At 46.2% G+C, this 19182-nt stretch overlaps 1 protein-coding gene across 1 annotated transcript; it reads right to left on the bottom strand.

Moving 5' to 3' along the window:
- Nucleotides 1-356: 356 nt before the first annotated feature.
- Nucleotides 357-18768, bottom strand: LOC146548472 (uncharacterized). The gene is made up of 2 exons (XM_085263352.1): nucleotides 18755-18768; nucleotides 357-2810 (listed from the first exon to the last, which is right to left on the bottom strand). Exons 1-2 carry the CDS (start codon nucleotides 18766-18768, stop codon nucleotides 512-514), a joined length of 2313 nt encoding a protein of 770 aa, XP_085119478.1. The 3' UTR covers nucleotides 357-511.
- Between the last annotated feature and the right edge of the window lie 414 nt (nucleotides 18769-19182).

Below are 19182 nucleotides of genomic sequence, written 5' to 3'. Positions count from 1 at the left end.
CAAGTGTGATGTTTTATAAGCCAGCGACATGAGATAACATCAGCATTCATATAAATATGTGCAGGTGAAGTAATGGTAGATATTGTCCTGGTTAAAGGTGTGTGCAGACACAGCTTGAATGCAAGTGTCTCTCTGCTTTTGTCCTCCTGAAACAGCCAACAACACTGACTGTTGCAGTGCTGTTTCACACATGCTCTGTCACATTTTTCTGCTGCTACATTTTACCGCTGTGACTGTGAACAGGTTTGTAGAAAAAGTATTATTAAGAGAAACCATTCTCATCATAAAACAGTCAGGGGACACTCATTAATCAATCCAAAGAGACTTTATTTATGATAGTTTTGAAAAGTGCAATGATAAGATCAGTGTTGAGATTGTAGACATCACAATATTGTTAATATTAGTCCCCTGATCACACGCTTAGATGATACACATACAAACAACATCTCAGGGAGGAAAACATCAAACATGTCTGATCTGAACCCCCCCTAAAACTACAATAAATAAGAATTCAAATATGCTTTACAACCTGGTTACTTAATAATTTCAAAACTTCACATGTACTTTGGTTTATTACTTCATTTTCAGGATGTGAACTTAAAAATGTTACAAATATGAGCTGAGTACATGTGACATCAGAACCAGAACTAATGTAAGGAAGCTGATGTTGTTCACCATGGCAGAGGAAGTGGTTCTTGCAGTAGTTCTGGTTGTTGTTGGGGTTGTTGTTGGGGTGGTTGCTGAGGTTGTTCTGGTGGTTGTACTTGTTGTTGGGGTAGTTGAGGTTGTTGTTGGGGTGGTTGCTGAGGTTGTTGTAGTGGTTGTACTTGTTGTTGGGGCAGTTGAGGTTGTTGTTGGGGTCGTTGCTGATGTCGTTGTAGTGGTTGTAGTTGTTGGGGTAGTTGTGCTTGTTGTTGGGGTAGTTGCTGAGGTTTTTGTAGTGGTTGTACTTGTGGTTGGGATACTTGAGGTTGTTGTAGGGGTAGTTGTTGATGTTGTTGTAGTTGCTGTGGTTGTGGTTGTTGTTGGGATAGTTGCTGATGTCGTTGTAGTGGTTGTAGTTGTTGGGGTAGTTGTGCTTGTTGTTGGGGTAGTTGCTGAGGTTTTTGTAGTGGTTGTACTTGTTGTTGGGATACTTGAGGTTGTTGTAGGGGTAGTTATAGATGTTGTTGTACTGGCTGTGGTTGTTGTTGGGGTAGTTGAGGTTGCTGTTGGAGCAGCTGTGGTTGTTGTTGGGGCAGCTGTTGTAGTTGTGGTTGTTGTCACCACAGCTGTAGTTGTTGTTGTTGGCGCAGCAGTTGTGGTTGTTGTTGGGGCAGCTGTACTTGTTGTTGTTGGGGCGGCTGTTGTGGTTGTTGTTGGGGCAGCTGTAGTTGTTGTTGTTGGGATGGCTGTTGTGGTTGTTGTTGGGATGGCTGTTGTGGTTGTTGTTGGGGCAGCTGTAGTTGTTGTTGTTGGGGCAGCAGTTGTGGTTGTTGTTTGTGCAGCTGTAGTTGTTGTTGTTGGGGCAGCAGTTGTGGTTGTTGTTTGTGCAGCTGTAGTTGTTGTTGTTGGGGCAGCAGTTGTGGTTGTTGTTGGGGCTGCAGTTGTGGTTGTTGGAGCAGCAGTTGTGGTTGTTGTTTGTGCAACTGTAGTTGTTGTTGTTGTTGGGGCGGCAGTTGTGGTTGTTGTTGGGGCGGCAGTTGTGGTTGTTGTTGGGGCGGCAGTTGTGGTTGTTGTTGGGGCGGCAGTTGTGGTTGTTGTTGGGGCAGCTGTAGTTGTTGTTGTTGGGGCAGCAGTTGTGGTTGTTGGAGCAGCAGTTGTGGTTGTTGTTGGGGCAGATGTAGTTGTTGTTGGAGCAGCTGTAGTTGTTGTCGCTGCAGTTGTAGTTGTTGTCGCTGCAACTGTGGTTGTTGTTGGAGCAACTGTGGTTGTTGTTGGAGCAGTTGTAGTTGTTGTCGCTGCAACTGTGGTTGTTGTTGGAGGAGCTGTGGTTGTTGTTGGAGCAGCTGTAGTTGTTGTTGGAGCAGTTGTAGTTGTTGTCGCTGCAACTGTGGTTGTTGTTGGAGCAACTGTGGTTGTTGTTGGAGCAGTTGTAGTTGTTGTCGCTGCAACTGTGGTTGTTGTTGGAGCAACTGTAGTTGTTGTTGGAGCAGCTGTGGTTGTTGTTGGAGCAGCTGTGGTTGTTGTTGGAGCAGTTGTAGTTGTTGTCGCTGCAACTGTGGTTGTTGTTGGAGCAGCTGTGGTTGTTGTTGGAGCAGCTGTGGTTGTTGTTGAAGGAGCTGTGGTTGTTGTTGGAGCAGCTGTAGTTGTTGTCGCTGCAACTGTGGTTGTTGTTGGAGCAGCTGTAGTTGTTGTCGCTGCAGTTGTGGTTGTTGTTGGAGGAGCTGTGGTTGTTGTTGGAGCAGCTGTAGTTGTTGTTGGAGCAGTTGTAGTTGTTGTCGCAGTTATAGTTGTTGTCCCTGCAACTGTGGTTGTTGTTGGGGCAGATGTAGTTGTTGTTGGAGCACCTGTAGTTGTTGTCGCTGCAGTTGTAGTTGTTGTCGCTGCAACTGTGGTTGTTGTTGGAGCAACTGTGGTTGTTGTTGGAGCAGTTGTAGTTGTTGTCGCTGCAACTGTGGTTGTTGTTGGAGGAGCTGTGGTTGTTGTTGGAGCAGCTGTGGTTGTTGTTGGAGCAGCTGTGGTTGTTGTCGCTGCAGTTGTGGTTGTTGTTGGAGCAGCTGTGGTTGTTGTTGTTGGGGCGGTTGTTGTGGTTGTTGTTGTTGGAGCTGCAGTTGTGGTTGTTGGAGCAGCAGTTGTGGTTGTTGGAGCTGTAGTTGTTGTTGGGGCAGCTGTAGTTGTTGTTGTTGGGGCAGCAGTTGTGGTTGTTGGAGCAGCAGTTGTGGTTGTTGTTGGGGCAGATGTAGTTGTTGTCGCTGCAACTGTGGTTGTTGTTGGAGCAACTGTGGTTGTTGTTGGGGCAGTTGTAGTTGTTGTCGCTGCAACTGTGGTTGTTGTTGGAGCAGCTGTAGTTGTTGTCGCGGCAGCTGTGGTTGTTGTCGGAGGAGCTGTGGTTGTTGTTGGAGCAGCTGTAGTTGTTGTTGGAGCAGTTGTAGTTGTTGTCGCTGCAACTGTGGTTGTTGTTGGAGCAGTTGTACTTGTTGTCGCTGCAACTGTGGTTGTTGTTGGAGCAACTGTGGTTGTTGTTGGAGCAACTGTGGTTGTTGTTGGAGCAGCTGTAGTTGTTGTCGCTGCAGTTGTGGTTGTTGTTGGAGCAGCTGTGGTTGTTGTCGCTGCAACTGTGGTTGTTGTTGGAGCAGCTGTAGTTGTTGTCGCTGCAGTTGTGGTTGTTGTTGGAGGAGCTGTGGTTGTTGTTGGAGCAGCTGTAGTTGTTGTTGGAGCAGTTGTAGTTGTTGTCGCTGCAACTGTGGTTGTTGTTGGAGCAGCTGTAGTTGTTGTCGCTGCAGTTGTGGTTGTTGTTGGAGCAGCTGTGGTTGTTGTCGCTGCAACTGTGGTTGTTGTTGGAGCAGCTGTAGTTGTTGTCGCTGCAGTTGTGGTTGTTGTTGGAGGAGCTGTGGTTGTTGTTGGAGCAGCTGTAGTTGTTGTTGGAGCAGTTGTAGTTGTTGTCGCTGCAACTGTGGTTGTTGTTGGAGCAGCTGTAGTTGTTGTCGCTGCAGCTGTAGTTGTTGTCGCTGCAGTTGTGGTTGTTGTTGGAGAAGCTGTGGTTGTTGTTGGAGCAGCTGTGGTTGTTGTCGCTGCAGTTGTGGTTGTTGTTGGAGCAGCTGTGGTTGTTGTTGTTGGGGCGGTTGTTGTTGTTGGAGCTGCAGTTGTGGTTGTTGGAGCAGCAGTTGTGGTTGTTGTTGGAGAAGCTGTGGTTGTTGTTGGAGCAGCTGTGGTTGTTGTCGCTGCAACTGTGGTTGTTGTTGGTGCAGCTGTAGTTGTTGTCGCTGCAGTTGTGGTTGTTGTTGGAGGAGCTGTGGTTGTTGTTGGAGCAGCTGTAGTTGTTGTTGGAGCAGTTGTAGTTCTTGTCGCTGCAACCGTGGTTGTTGTTGGAGCAGCTGTAGTTGTTGTCGCTGCAGTTGTGGTTGTTGTTGGAGCAGCTGTGGTTGTTGTCGCTGCAACTGTGGTTGTTGTTGGAGCAGCTGTAGTTGTTGTCGCTGCAGTTGTGGTTGTTGTTGGAGCAGCTGTGGTTGTTGTCGCTGCAGTTGTGGTTGTTGTTGGAGCAGCTGTGGTTGTTGTTGTTGGGGCGGTTGTTGTTGTTGGAGCTGCAGTTGTGGTTGTTGGAGCAGCAGTTGTGGTTGTTGTTGGAGCAGCTGTGGTTGTTGTTGTTGGAGGAGCTGTGGTTGTTGTTGTTGGGGCGGTTGTTGTGGTTGTTGTTGGAGCTGCAGTTGTGGTTGTTGGAGCAGCAGTTGTGGTTGTTGGAGCTGTAGTTGTTGTTGGGGCAACAGTTGTTGTTATTGTTGGGGCGGCAGTTGTGGTTGTTGTTGGGGCAGCTGTAGTTGTTGTTATTGGGGCAGCAGTTGTGGTTGTTGTTGGAGCAGCTGTGGTTGTTGTCGCTGCAGGGTTAGGGTTAGGGGTTGTCGCGGCAGCTGTGGCAGCTGTGGTTGTTGTTGGAGCAGCTGTGGTTGTTGTTGGAGGAGCTGTGGTTGTTGTTGGAGCAGCTGTAGTTGTTGTTGGAGCAGTTGTAGTTGTTGTTGGAGCAGTTGTAGTTGTTGTCGCTGCAACTGTGGTTGTTGTTGGAGCAGCTGTAGTTGTTGTCGCTGCAGTTGTGGTTGTTGTTGGAGCAGCTGTGGTTGTTGTCGCTGCAACTGTGGTTGTTGTTGGAGCAGCTGTAGTTGTTGTCGCTGCAGTTGTGGTTGTTGTAGGAGCAGCTGTGGTTGTTGTCGCTGCAGTTGTGGTTGTTGTTGGAGCAGCTGTAGTTGTTGTCGCTGCAACTGTGGTTGTTGTCGCTGCAACTGTGGTTGTTGTTGGAGCAGCTGTAGTTGTTGTTGTTGGAACTGCAGTTGTGGTTGTTGGAGCAGCAGTTGTGGTTGTTGTTGGGGCAGATGTAGTTGTTGTCGCTGCAACTGTGGTTGTTGTTGGAGCAGCTGTGGTTGTTGTTGGAGGAGCTGTGGTTGTTGTTGGAGCAGCTGTAGTTGTTGTTGGAGCAGTTGTAGTTGTTGTCGCTGCAACTGTGGTTGTTGTTGGAGCAGCTGTAGTTGTTGTCGCTGCAGTTGTGGTTGTTGTTGGAGCAGCTGTGGTTGTTGTCGCTGCAACTGTGGTTGTTGTTGGAGTAGCTGTAGTTGTTGTCGCTGCAGTTGTGGTTGTTGTTGGAGCAACTGTGGTTGTTGTTGGAGCAGTTGTAGTTGTTGTCGCTGCAACTGTGGTTGTTGTCGCTGCAACTGTGGTTGTTGTTGGAGCAGCTGTGGTTGTTGTTGGAGCAGCTGTAGTTGTTGTCGCGGCAGCTGTGGTTGTTGTTGGAGGAGCTGTGGTTGTTGTTGGAGGAGCTGTGGTTGTTGTTGGAGCAGCTGTAGTTGTTGTTGGAGCAGTTGTAGTTGTTGTTGGAGCAACTGTGGTTGTTGTTGGAGCAACTGTGGTTGTTGTTGGAGCAGTTGTGGTTGTTGTCGCTGCAACTGTGGTTGTTGTCGCTGCAACTGTGGTTGTTGTTGGAGCAGCTGTGGTTGTTGTTGGAGGAGCTGTGGTTGTTGTTGGAGCAGCTGTAGTTGTTGTTGGAGCAGTTGTAGTTGTTGTCGCTGCAACTGTGGTTGTTGTTGGAGCAGCTGTAGTTGTTGTCGCTGCAGTTGTGGTTGTTGTTGGAGGAGCTGTGGTTGTTGTTGGAGCAGCTGTAGTTGTTGTTGGAGCAGTTGTAGTTGTTGTCGCTGCAACCGTGGTTGTTGTTGGAGCAGCTGTAGTTGTTGTCGCTGCAGTTGTGGTTGTTGTTGGAGCAGCTGTGGTTGTTGTCGCTGCAACTGTGGTTGTTGTTGGAGCAGCTGTAGTTGTTGTCGCTGCAGTTGTGGTTGTTGTTGGAGCAGCTGTGGTTGTTGTTGGAGCAGCTGTGGTTGTTGTTGGAGCAGTTGTGGTTGTTGTTGGAGCAGCTGTGGTTGTTGTTGTTGGGGCGGTTGTTGTTGTTGGAGCTGCAGTTGTGGTTGTTGGAGCAGCAGTTGTGGTTGTTGTTGGAGCAGCTGTGGTTGTTGTTGTTGGAGGAGCTGTGGTTGTTGTTGTTGGGGCGGTTGTTGTGGTTGTTGTTGGATCTGCAGTTGTGGTTGTTGGAGCAGCAGTTGTGGTTGTTGGAGCTGTAGTTGTTGTTGGGGCAACAGTTGTTGTTATTGTTGGGGCGGCAGTTGTGGTTGTTGTTGGGGCAGCTGTAGTTGTTGTTGTTGGGGCAGCAGTTGTGGTTGTTGTTGGAGCAGCTGTGGTTGTTGTCGCTGCAGGGTTAGGGTTAGGGGTTGTCGCGGCAGCTGTGGCAGCTGTAGTTGTTGTTGGAGCAGTTGTAGTTGTTGTTGGAGCAGATGTAGTTGTTGTCACTGCAGTTGTGGTTGTTGTTGGAGCAGCTGTGGTTGTTGTCGCTGCAACTGTGGTTGTTGTTGGAGCAGCTGTAGTTGTTGTCGCTGCAGTTGTGGTTGTTGTTGGAGCAGCTGTGGTTGTTGTCGCTGCAGTTGTGGTTGTTGTTGGAGCAGCTGTAGTTGTTGTCGCTGCAACTGTGGTTGTTGTCGCTGCAACTGTGGTTGTTGTTGGAGCAGCTGTAGTTGTTGTTGTTGGAACTGCAGTTGTGGTTGTTGGAGCAGCAGTTGTGGTTGTTGTTGGGGCAGATGTAGTTGTTGTCGCTGCAACTGTGGTTGTTGTTGGAGCAGCTGTGGTTGTTGTTGGAGGAGCTGTGGTTGTTGTTGGAGCAGCTGTAGTTGTTGTTGGAGCAGTTGTAGTTGTTGTCGCTGCAACTGTGGTTGTTGTTGGAGCAGCTGTAGTTGTTGTCGCTGCAGTTGTGGTTGTTGTTGGAGCAGCTGTAGTTGTTGTTGGAGCAGTTGTAGTTGTTGTCGCTGCAACTGTGGTTGTTGTTGGAGCAGCTGTAGTTGTTGTCGCTGCAGTTGTGGTTGTTGTTGGAGCAGCTGTGGTTGTTGTCGCTGCAACTGTGGTTGTTGTTGGAGCAGCTGTGGTTGTTGTCGCTGCAACTGTGGTTGTTGTTGGAGTAGCTGTAGTTGTTGTCGCTGCAGTTGTGGTTGTTGTTGGAGAAGCTGTGGTTGTTGTTGGAGCAGTTGTAGTTGTTGTCGCGGCAGCTGTGGTTGTTGTTGGAGGAGCTGTGGTTGTTGTTGGAGCAGCTGTAGTTGTTGTTGGAGCAGTTGTAGTTGTTGTTGGAACAGCTGTGGTTGTTGTTGGAGGAGCTGTGGTTGTTGTTGGAGCAGCTGTAGTTGTTGTTGGAGCAGTTGTAGTTGTTGTCGCTGCAACTGTGGTTGTTGTTGGAGCAGCTGTAGTTGTTGTCGCTGCAGTTGTGGTTGTTGTTGGAGCAGCTGTAGTTGTTGTTGGAGCAGTTGTAGTTGTTGTCGCTGCAACTGTGGTTGTTGTTGGAGCAGCTGTAGTTGTTGTCGCTGCAGTTGTGGTTGTTGTTGGAGCAGCTGTGGTTGTTGTCGCTGCAACTGTGGTTGTTGTTGGAGCAGCTGTGGTTGTTGTCGCTGCAACTGTGGTTGTTGTTGGAGTAGCTGTAGTTGTTGTCGCTGCAGTTGTGGTTGTTGTTGGAGAAGCTGTGGTTGTTGTTGGAGCAGTTGTAGTTGTTGTCGCGGCAGCTGTGGTTGTTGTTGGAGGAGCTGTGGTTGTTGTTGGAGCAGCTGTAGTTGTTGTTGGAGCAGTTGTAGTTGTTGTCACTGCAACTGTGGTTGTTGTTGGAGCAACTGTGGTTGTTGTTGGAGCAGTTGTAGTTGTTGTCACGGCAGCTGTGGTTGTTGTTGGAGGAGCTGTGGTTGTTGTTGGAGCAGCTGTGGTTGTTGTTGGAGCAGTTGTGGTTGTTGTCGCTGCAACTGTGGTTGTTGTCGCTGCAACTGTGGTTGTTGTTGGAGCAGCTGTGGTTGTTGTTGGAGGAGCTGTGGTTGTTGTTGGAGCAGCTGTAGTTGTTGTTGGAGCAGTTGTAGTTGTTGTCGCTGCAACTGTGGTTGTTGTTGGAGCAGCTGTAGTTGTTGTCGCTGCAGTTGTGGTTGTTGTTGGAGCAGCTGTGGTTGTTGTCGCTGCGACTGTGGTTGTTGTTGGAGAAGCTGTGGTTGTTGTTGGAGCAGTTGTAGTTGTTGTCGCTGCAACTGTGGTTGTTGTTGGAGCAACTGTGGTTGTTGTTGGAGCAGCTGTGGTTGTTGTTGGAGGAGCTGTGGTTGTTGTTGGAGGAGCTGTAGTTGTTGTTGGAGCAGCTGTAGTTGTTGTTGGAGCAGTTGTAGTTGTTGTCGCTGCAACTGTGGTTGTTGTTGGAGCAGTTGTCGTTGTTGTCGCTGCAGTTGTGGTTGTTGTTGGAGCAGCTGTAGTTGTTGTTGGAGCAGTTGTAGTTGTTGTCGCTGCAACTGTGGTTGTTGTTGGAGCAGCTGTAGTTGTTGTCGCTGCAGTTGTGGTTGTTGTTGGAGCAGCTGTGGTTGTTGTCGCTGCAACTGTGGTTGTTGTTGGAGCAGCTGTGGTTGTTGTCGCTGCAACTGTGGTTGTTGTCGCTGCAACTGTGGTTGTTGTCGCTGCAGTTGTGGTTGTTGTTGGAGCAGCTGTAGTTGTTGTTGTTGGAACTGCAGTTGTGGTTGTTGGAACTGCAGTTGTGGTTGTTGGAGCAGCAGTTGTGGTTGTTGTTGGGGCAGATGTAGTTGTTGTTGGAGCAACTGTGGTTGTTGTTGGAGCAGTTGTAGTTGTTGTCGCTGCAACTGTTGTTGTTGTTGGAGGAGCTGTGGTTGTTGTTGGAGCAGCTGTGGTTGTTGTTGGAGCAGCTGTGGTTGTTGTTGGAGCAGTTGTAGTTGTTGTCGCGGCAGCTGTGGTTGTTGTTGGAGGAGCTGTGGTTGTTGTTGGAGCAGCTGTAGTTGTTGTTGGAGCAGTTGTAGTTGTTGTCGCTGCAACTGTGGTTGTTGTTGGAGCAGTTGTAGTTGTTGTCGCTGCAACTGTGGTTGTTGTTGGAGCAACTGTGGTTGTTGTTGGAGCAGTTGTAGTTGTTGTTGGAGCAACTGTGGTTGTTGTTGGAGCAGCTGTGGTTGTTGTTGGAGGAGCTGTGGTTGTTGTCGCTGCAACTGTGGTTGTTGTTGGAGCAGTTGTAGTTGTTGTCGCTGCAACTGTGGTTGTTGTTGGAGCAGCTGTAGTTGTTGTTGGAGCAGCTGTGGTTGTTGTCGCTGCAACTGTGGTTGTTGTTGGAGCAGCTGTAGTTGTTGTCGCTGCAGTTGTAGTTGTTGTCGCTGCAGTTGTGGTTGTTGTTGGAGAAGCTGTGGTTGTTGTTGGAGCATTTGTAGTTGTTGTCGCTGCAACTGTGGTTGTTGTTGGAGCAACTGTGGTTGTTGTTGGAGCAGTTGTAGTTGTTGTCGCGGCAGCTGTGGTTGTTGTTGGAGGAGCTGTGGTTGTTGTTGGAGCAGCTGTAGTTGGCGTTGGAGCAGTTGTAGTTGTTGTCGCTGCAACTGTGGTTGTTGTTGGAGCAACTGTGGTTGTTGTTGGAGCAGCTGTAGTTGTTGTCGCTGCAGTTGTGGTTGTTGTTGGAGCAGCTGTGGTTGTTGTCGCTGCAACTGTGGTTGTTGTTGGAGAAGCTGTGGTTGTTGTTGGAGCAGTTGTAGTTGTTGTCGCTGCAACTGTGGTTGTTGTTGGAGCAACTGTGGTTGTTGTTGGAGCAGCTGTGGTTGTTGTTGGAGGAGCTGTGGTTGTTGTTGGAGCAGCTGTGGTTGTTGTTGGAGCAACTGTGGTTGTTGTTGGAGCAGTTGTAGTTGTTGTTGGAGCAGTTGTAGTTGTTGTCGCTGCAACTGTGGTTGTTGTTGGAGCAACTGTGGTTGTTGTTGGAGCAACTGTGGTTGTTGTTGGAGCAGTTGTAGTTGTTGTTGGAGCAGCTGTAGTTGTTGTTGGAGCAGCTGTAGTTGTTGTTGGAGCAGCTGTAGTTGTTGTCGCTGCAGTTGTGGTTGTTGTTGGAGCAGCTGTGGTTGTTGTTGGAGGAGCTGTGGTTGTTGTTGGAGCAGCTGTAGTTGTTGTTGGAGCAGTTGTAGTTGTTGTTGGAGCAGTTGTAGTTGTTGTCGCTGCAACTGTGGTTGTTGTTGGAGCAACTGTGGTTGTTGTTGGAGCAGCTGTAGTTGTTGTCGCTGCAGTTGTGGTTGTTGTTGGAGAAGCTGTGGTTGTTGTTGGAGCATTTGTAGTTGTTGTCGCTGCAACTGTGGTTGTTGTTGGAGCAACTGTGGTTGTTGTTGGAGCAGTTGTAGTTGTTGTCGCGGCAGCTGTGGTTGTTGTTGGAGGAGCTGAGGTTGTTGTTGGAGCAGCTGTAGTTGGCGTTGGAGCAGTTGTAGTTGTTGTCGCTGCAACTGTGGTTGTTGTTGGAGCAACTGTGGTTGTTGTTGGAGCAGCTGTAGTTGTTGTCGCTGCAGTTGTGGTTGTTGTTGGAGCAGCTGTGGTTGTTGTCGCTGCAACTGTGGTTGTTGTTGGAGAAGCTGTGGTTGTTGTTGGAGCAGTTGTAGTTGTTGTCGCTGCAACTGTGGTTGTTGTTGGAGCAACTGTGGTTGTTGTTGGAGCAGCTGTGGTTGTTGTTGGAGGAGCTGTGGTTGTTGTTGGAGCAGCTGTAGTTGTTGTTGGAGCAGTTGTAGTTGTTGTCGCTGCAACTGTGGTTGTTGTTGGAGCAACTGTGGTTGTTGTTGGAGCAACTGTGGTTGTTGTTGGAGCAGTTGTAGTTGTTGTTGGAGCAGCTGTAGTTGTTGTTGGAGCAGCTGTGGTTGTTGTTGGAGGAGCTGTGGTTGTTGTTGGAGCAGCTGTAGTTGTTGTTGGAGCAGCTGTGGTTGTTGTCGCTGCAACTGTGGTTGTTGTTGGAGCAGCTGTAGTTGTTGTTGGAGCAGCTGTGGTTGTTGTCGCTGCAACTGTGGTTGTTGTTGGAGCAGCTGTAGTTGTTGTCGCTGCAGTTGTGGTTGTTGTTGGAGCAGCTGTGGTTGTTGTCGCTGCAACTGTGGTTGTTGTTGGAGAAGCTGTAGTTGTTGTCGCTGCAGTTGTGGTTGTTGTTGGAGCAGCTGTGGTTGTTGTCGCTGCAACTGTGGTTGTTGTTGGAGCAACTGTGGTTGTTGTTGGAGCAACTGTGGTTGTTGTTGGAGCAGCTGTGGTTGTTGTCGCTGCAACTGTGGTTGTTGTTGGAGCAGCTGTGGTTGTTGTTGGAGGAGCTGTGGTTGTTGTTGGAGCAGCTGTAGTTGTTGTTGGAGCAGCTGTGGTTGTTGTCGCTGCAACTGTGGTTGTTGTTGGAGCAGCTGTAGTTGTTGTTGGAGCAGCTGTGGTTGTTGTCGCTGCAACTGTGGTTGTTGTTGGAGCAGCTGTAGTTGTTGTCGCTGCAGTTGTGGTTGTTGTTGGAGCAGCTGTGGTTGTTGTCGCTGCAACTGTGGTTGTTGTTGGAGAAGCTGTAGTTGTTGTCGCTGCAGTTGTGGTTGTTGTTGGAGCAGCTGTGGTTGTTGTCGCTGCAACTGTGGTTGTTGTTGGAGAAGCTGTGGTTGTTGTTGGAGCAATTGTAGTTGTTGTCGCTGCAACTGTGGTTGTTGTTGGAGCAACTGTGGTTGTTGTTGGAGCAACTGTGGTTGTTGTTGGAGCAGCTGTAGTTGTTGTTGGAGCAGTTGTAGTTGTTGTCGCTGCAACTGTGGTTGTTGTTGGAGCAACTGTGGTTGTTGTTGGAGCAGCTGTGGTTGTTGTTGGAGGAGCTGTGTTTGTTGTTGGAGCAGTTGTAGTTGTTGTCGCTGCAACTGTGGTTGTTGTTGGAGCAGCTGTAGTTGTTGTCGCTGCAGTTGTGGTTGTTGTTGGAGCAGCTGTGGTTGTTGTCGCTGCAACTGTGGTTGTTGTTGGAGCAGCTGTAGTTGTTGTCGCTGCAGTTGTGGTTGTTGTTGGAGCAGCTGTGGTTGTTGTCGCTGCAACTGTGGTTGTTGTTGGAGCAACTGTGGTTGTTGTTGGAGCAGCTGTAGTTGTTGTTGGAGCAGTTGTAGTTATTGTCGCTGCAACTGTGGTTGTTGTTGGAGCAACTGTGGTTTTTGTTGGAGCAGTTGTAGTTGTTGTCGCTGCAACTGTTGTTGTTGTTGGAGCAACTGTGGTTGTTGTCCCTGTAGCTGTGGTTGTTGTTGGAGCAGCTGTGGTTGTTGTCGCAGCAGTTGTGGTTGTTGTCGCTGCAGATGTGGTTGTTGTCGCTGCAGTTGTGGTTGTTGTTGGAGCAGCTGTGGTTGTTGTCGCAGCAGTTGTGGTTGTTGTCGCAGCAATTGTGGTTGTTGTCGCAGCAATTGTGGTTGTTGTCGCAGCAGTTGTGGTTGTTGTCGCTGCAGTTGTGGTTGTTGTTGGAGCAGTTGTGGTTGTTGTTGGAGCAGCTGTGGTTGTTGTTGCTGCAGATGTGGTTGTTGTCGCTGCAGATGTGGTTGTTGTCGCTGCGTTGCAGCAGGCTGTGTAGAGAATCTTACGTCATTTTCATATTTCATCATATTAACCACATCTTTATGAATAGGAAATTCTTTAACAAATAAATTTTTTTCCTACCAACAACAAGAACGATGACAAACATCTTTGCGATCATGGTGATGCTGTTTTTCTGCTCCTGTCTCTGAAAATAAAAATTCACTGGGGTTATTATGATTTAAAGAAAGCATTATTCCTACAATTGACTTAATTAAGCTTTCTAAAGTTATCTTGAAAAGAAGTTTGAGATCTAAAACTCATAATATAAAAAAGTTCCTATTCAATTACATAATTTAAAATATAGATTTTTTTTCTATAGTACTGTCTTTGTGATAGTCCACATCTCTCAACGAGGTGCTTGTACACGCAAAAGCAACAAGAAGAAATTAAGAAATCATGAAGGAAAGGCTCTGACTATGATGACCTCATTGTTCCTGACTGTAAATCAGAGCAAAAGTCACCACTTCATGTTTATAGTGTTAATCAACTCCAATATTGACATATAATCACTAACCCATTAAATCTATCTATCTATCTATCTATCTATCTATCTATCTATCTATCTATCTATCTATCTATCTATCTATCTATCTGTGTGTGTGTGTGTGTGTGTGTGTGTGTGTGTGTGTGTGTGTGTGTGAATGTGTCATATATTATTTATCAAGGGTAATAGCAAAAAACAAAACAAAAACAGAAGCATAAAAAAACTTCAGAACTTTAAGATAAACACAACCCAACACAACAAATTGCTGCCTAAATTACACCATATGTTGCCAAAAGATCATTTCCAGAAATAAATCTATCAATTCATCTTAAATTCACATGTAGATGTCAGATATATATTTAATATTAGGGTTACTTACATAGTATTTCTTTGCTTGTAAGTCGTCCACTGCAGTGAAAGAAAGTGATGTTCTCTGACTTCATCTCCTCTTTTTATAATCAGCCAACATGAACCTGAGGACAAATATGTGCAGGTGGAGTAATGGTAGTTATCGTCATGGTTTAAGGTGTGTGCACTAAACTTTTATTTACCTGCATCTCTCTCCTATTGTCCTCCTGAAACAGTCATCACTTTAATTTTAGCACTTACACACACACAGACACACACACACACACACACATATTTGTGACATGTTTTGACGTGAGCTTCGACATTTTCTCTGTGTGACTATGACTACATTTATGTGATTGTATCTTTATGGCTACATTAGGACTCTATGTGGTCCATAAAAGATGACCATTGTGGATAATAAAATCTGACAGAAGAAAACAAATATTCGGTGATTAGTTTTGGATTAACTAAATCTCACAACTGGCTGACTAGATTTAGACGGAGAATCAACATTTACAGGTTGGTGGTGCTCGGTGGGCAGTCAGCGTCCACATCAAAATAACTCTGATTTCTCTCTTTTTTGTCTTTTCTTTTACACACATTCTAAATATTACTGGTTCATTTACTTGAAATGAAGAAGTTTTCATCAATGGAAATAAGAAGTCAGTTTTAAAGGCATTCTTGCGAGTTGGGAGCTTGCTTTCATTTTCTTCTTGCAACACTTAATGCAGGAAGTCATTCATCAGTTATCAGAGACACAAGGTGAGACCCGACTAAAAGACACTTACACACTTGTGCTGTAATAAACAAGACCTGAAAATGCTGACTGAGCCTCTCAGTTAATCAGACAACTACATACCATACTCATGTATCAGTTAAAATGGAGGTTTAATGCATTTCAGCATTATCTTCACTTTTTAGACCTGAATCTTCAAATATACACAGGTAAGAGAAAGTGAGGGTAAAGGATTCTTGCAATCTAAGGTCTTTAAAGGTGTAAACTTGTATTTCTCCAAGCTCAATTCTCAGGCGCTTAAGCAGAGTAGCTGGAATAGAAATAATTAAGTCCTTTATTTAAATGGGATTTTTTTTTAGAACACATGGTACATACGTGTGTTGTGATGTTTGTGCGTCAGGATAAGATTTGTTGTGACGTAGTTGCCTACGGTGCATCCTCAATACTCAGTAGTGACGTGTTGTCTCTTGTTTGATAGATATGTGGCATTCCTCAGGGAAGACTCCACCACCTCGAGAATGTGGAAAATGCTTTGAGTTATTTGTGTACCCCAGTTCTAGTTCTGTTAACACACAGGAGACTAAATAATGAGGTGTGGTTGAAGGTTTAGGTAACTAGAAGCAACTTCAGTTTCATGCTTCCAAAACCACACCACATATGACTGAGTCAGCATCACTAGAAAAACAGGAGTAGTCACAGTATACTTTTCTAACCTGCTGACATACTGCTGTTCATCCCTATGTCTCTAAAGAACTAAGAAAATCAGGTACGGGCACTCCATACAGTGGAAAGACTCCAAACTAATTTAATGATCAAATTCCAACTTGTAGTTGGTGTTGCATGCTAAAAAATGCATACATTTATATTAAATAAGAGGGTGGAGGCCATCCAGTGTGACAGTTGTAGGTTGAAGCCAAAGGAACAGCTACAACAAGACATTTGTTGTTATATCAGGGAATCAAGTACTTCTGATTTGAGGCTCTTTTTCACAGCAGATACAGTATCCAGATTCATATGGAACATTATTAACAAGATAACTAACTTCTGTGGGAGCAGCTTTCAGGTAGCTTTTCTGCTCTGTGTTGGTACAGGGCATTGAAAATGCTAACAGTGGGTGAATTATATCCTTAAGCTCAGTTACAGCACTCTCAGACAGACATCTACTGTGATGAAGTCTATTCCCCACTGCTGTGTAACCCATTCACTCAAAAGAGGGTTCTCAGGAAATACTATTAAATCTTCAGTTTCTCGTTCAGTTTTTCATCTTGTAACAAAATGCTGTTTTTGTGGTGACTCCTCCAGTTGAACATCTGAGGATTTTTCACCTGCATATGTGTAGGTTGTGATGTCTGGTGGATATTTCAGGGTTGGTGTCGCGACAGAAAGCAGCAGCCATCCGCTGATGTGAGAAAACAAACACACAGATCATTGCTGTTCCACTAACGTCTTGTCACACTTTTGAAATGCTTCTCTGCCACAAGAAGCAGCTTATTAAAAGGTCACACAGGTTATGTTTAGGTGTGATGGGCAAATCCCAAATATTCAGTAATGCGCTGACTCCTGTTTGATGGATGTGGTGCATTCCTCAGAGAGCAAGAATCAAAGAGAAAAGTCTTAATATTAACAATGATCAACACCAACAGCATATTCAAAACAAGCCCTCAGATACATAAAAATACGCTGTAAAAAGTTTTTAACTGCTTTCATGGTTCAAGATTGATGAGCTACAACACAATGGGGGAGCCAAGATGACAGGTCAGGTGGGAGATGTTGAGAGTGCACTTGGGGCTTGGTACCTACCAAGAATCATTGAGTGCGAGAAGAACTGACCTGAAAGATAGGATCTTGGCGAAGCTTGCAACCTGGACCCTCCATAGCTGGTTACCACCGACATCACGACGAGGAAGCTCCTGACTATGCGTGGAGGATTTCACCCCAAGTCCAGCACCCTGACACTGTACACTAAGCGGAAGAAGGTGGCAGGGGACTGGTGAGTGTCGGCACCACAGTCGAGGATGAAACAATGAAAATCCATGAGTCCATCAGAATGATGGTCATAACCGACCACCTGCTTAGCGAAACACAGTATGTACCACCAGCAGATAGAGGAAGTGGCTGACATCCAGAAATCCTACCTGTAGCTGGACTGAAAGACAGCACAGAGGCACTAATCATGGCAGCACAGCAACAAGCACTAAGATAAGATAAGATAACCTTTATTAGTCCCACACGTGGGAAATTTGTTTTGTCACAGCAGGAAGTGGACAGTGCAAAAGTTATGAGGCAAAAATTAGAATACAATAAGAATAAATACAGTACACAGCTGTACAGAATAGAATAACATAAAATACTATATACAGTAGAATAAAATAAAATAAATATACAATAAGATAAAAATAGAATACAAATACAAATACTATATACAACTGAGTAAAAATACAACAATGACAGAAAGGATTATTGCACTTAGTATTATTGCATATGTATGGATGTGTGTGCTTGATCAGTTAAAGTCTTTATTGTGGAGTCTGACAGCAGTGGGGAGGAAAGACCTGCGAAATCTCTCCGTCCCACACCGTGGGTGCCGCAGTCTCCCACTGAAGGAGCTGCTCAGTGCTGTCACAGTCTGCTGCATGGGGTGGGAGACGTTGTCCATCAGGGATGACAGCTTAGCCGCCGTTCTCCTGTCACTCACCACCTCCACTGGGTCCAGAGGGCATCCTAGAACAGAGCTGGCCCTTCGGATCACCCTGTTCAGTCTCTTCCTGTCCCCAGCAGAGATGCTGCCGCCCCAGCAGACCACGCCATAAAAGATAGCAGAAGCCACAACAGAGTCATAGAAGGTCTTCAGGAGTGGGCCCTCCACTCCAAACGACCTGAGTCTCCGCAGCAGGTACAGCCTGCTCTGCCCTTTCCTGTAGAGGGCGTCTGAGTTATGAGTCCAGTCCAGTCTGTTGTTCAGATGAACACCAAGGTACCTGTAGCTGTCCACAGCCTCAATGTCCATACCTTGGATGTTCAGTGGTTGCAGTGGAGAATGCTTGTGCCTGCAGAAGTCTACCACCAGCTCCTTGGTTTTACTGGCGTTGATCTGGAGGTAGTTCAGCTGGCACCAGTCCACAAAGTCTTGGGTCAGACCTCTGTACTCCTTGTCGTCCCCATCAGTGATGAGGCCGACTATTGCAGAGTCATCAGAGAACTTCTGCAGGAAGCACTGGGTGGAATTGTGGGAGAAGTCTGCAGTGTAGATGGTGAAGAGGAACGGAGCCAGAACCGTTCCCTGTGGGGCCCCCGTACTGCAGACGCCCCTGTGCACAAGATCCATAGAGGCTGGGGTCTGTCACACAAGGCAAGACCCCAGGTGCAGGCTGTGTAAAGATGCCCCTGAGACAATCCAGCAAGATGCTAGCAGAAGATGTGGAGGGTGAAGGTGACAGTGGTCCGAGTGGTGATCGGAGCACTAGGTGCGGTGACTCCCAAGCTAGGCGAGTGGTTCCAGCAGGCAGCAGTTCCCAGGAACAACATTGGAGATCTCTGTCCAGAAGAAAACTGTCCTGGGAACAGGACCCTCAAGCTCCCAGGCCTCTGGTAGAGGACCTGAGCTTAAAGGATAAAAATATGTGTATATATGTTCATATATGCTTGGCCAGTCAAGTACCTTTACCCTCAGTTTACTCAGCAAGCCACTGGTCTTGTTGGAGATGTGTTTGGGGTTGGTATCATGTGGGAGAACTGTCCTGTGGCCCAGTCTCTGAAGGGAGGGGATCATGCTCTGCTTCAGTATGTCACAGTCAGTGTTGGTCAAGTTACTTGAAAAAAGTAATCAGTAACTAATTACTGATTACTTCCCCCAAAAGTAATCCCATTACTTTACTGATTACTTATTTTCAAAAGTAATTAGTTACTTAGTTATGTAGTTAGTTTTTAAAACCATGATTTACAACCTGAACAGGTGATAAAGCGATAGATCTTTCAGCCCAATTCTATGTTTTCTACGTAATCCATCATATAAAATGTAATCAAATGAAAAAGTCTCTTTTTAAAAATTATTTTATTAGTTTTAATCTTTTAATTTTATGCATCAACACATTATCTGACTGGAAGAAATATGTTTAACATTTAAACCTATTTTCTGCACATTCCAGCACATAAAATAAAATATTTTTTGTGTTTACACTCAGTCTTTCAAATAGATGCAAGTAAAACACAGCAGAAAATAAATAAAGTCAAAGACTCAGCGGTCCTGTTGCTCTATTTTCACCTGTATAGCAGGAGTGAGGCAGGCAGAGGTTTACCCTGGTGCAGGTGTGTTGCAGTGGTCAGTGGAAGAATCTGCGAGTTTCTCTGTGGATTTCACATTCCTGTGGCAGTGCACTTGGTGCTTGCTCAGAGGTTTAGGGGTTGTTTTCACTGTAAAAGAAGTTTTCTTCCCATGCGCTGTACAGTGGACACTAATGTTTTTGTCACTTTTTATGAAATCAAACTCAAAGTAAGGTCAGTACTTCCACACTTTAAATGCTACACGCTCATACTCTCTCCGCACTCATTATATTATCGATATTTGGTCTGCACACAGCTGTTGCCACGACCGTCGCAAGTAACACGTTACTGTAATCCGATTACTTTTTTCTGCTGCCCATCTCTGGTCACAGTACATGTTGGCCTTCATGGTTCCGTCAATTAATTCTACAGTGCCAGCAGCAGTCATGCAGCCCCAAACAATAACATCCCACCACCATGCTTGAAAGACACACTTGTCTTTGTGCTCCTCACCTGGTTGCCGCAAAACATTCTTGACTCCATCTGAACCACAATTTGAACATTTTCATTTAAGGGTGTACACACTTTTGTTGCAAGTATTTTAGGCAATAATGGCTGTGTGTTGAGTTATTTAGAGGGGACTGTCATGATCCTGGGTCTGCTGACCCAGCGTTTTGTGTTTAGTTTATATAGCCTTCAGGTTTCCTAAGTTTATCATTATCATGCCTAGGTGTTACTAGTTATTTTCCCCTCGTGTTTCCACTATGTTAAGTCTCCCCTGTGTAACACTGATGTAGCGCTAATGAGTTAATACAGGCTAGGG

The sequence above is a fragment of the Mchenga conophoros genome, linkage group LG22, assembly GCF_057382185.1.
Source record: "Mchenga conophoros isolate Kocher_MC1m ecotype Shallow Benthic linkage group LG22, M_conophoros_male_GT1.1, whole genome shotgun sequence".
Classification (NCBI taxonomy): Eukaryota; Metazoa; Chordata; class Actinopteri; order Cichliformes; family Cichlidae; genus Mchenga; species Mchenga conophoros.
The sequence above is the reverse complement of the archived record's forward strand: the minus strand, read 5'-3'. Positions and strand labels throughout refer to the sequence as shown.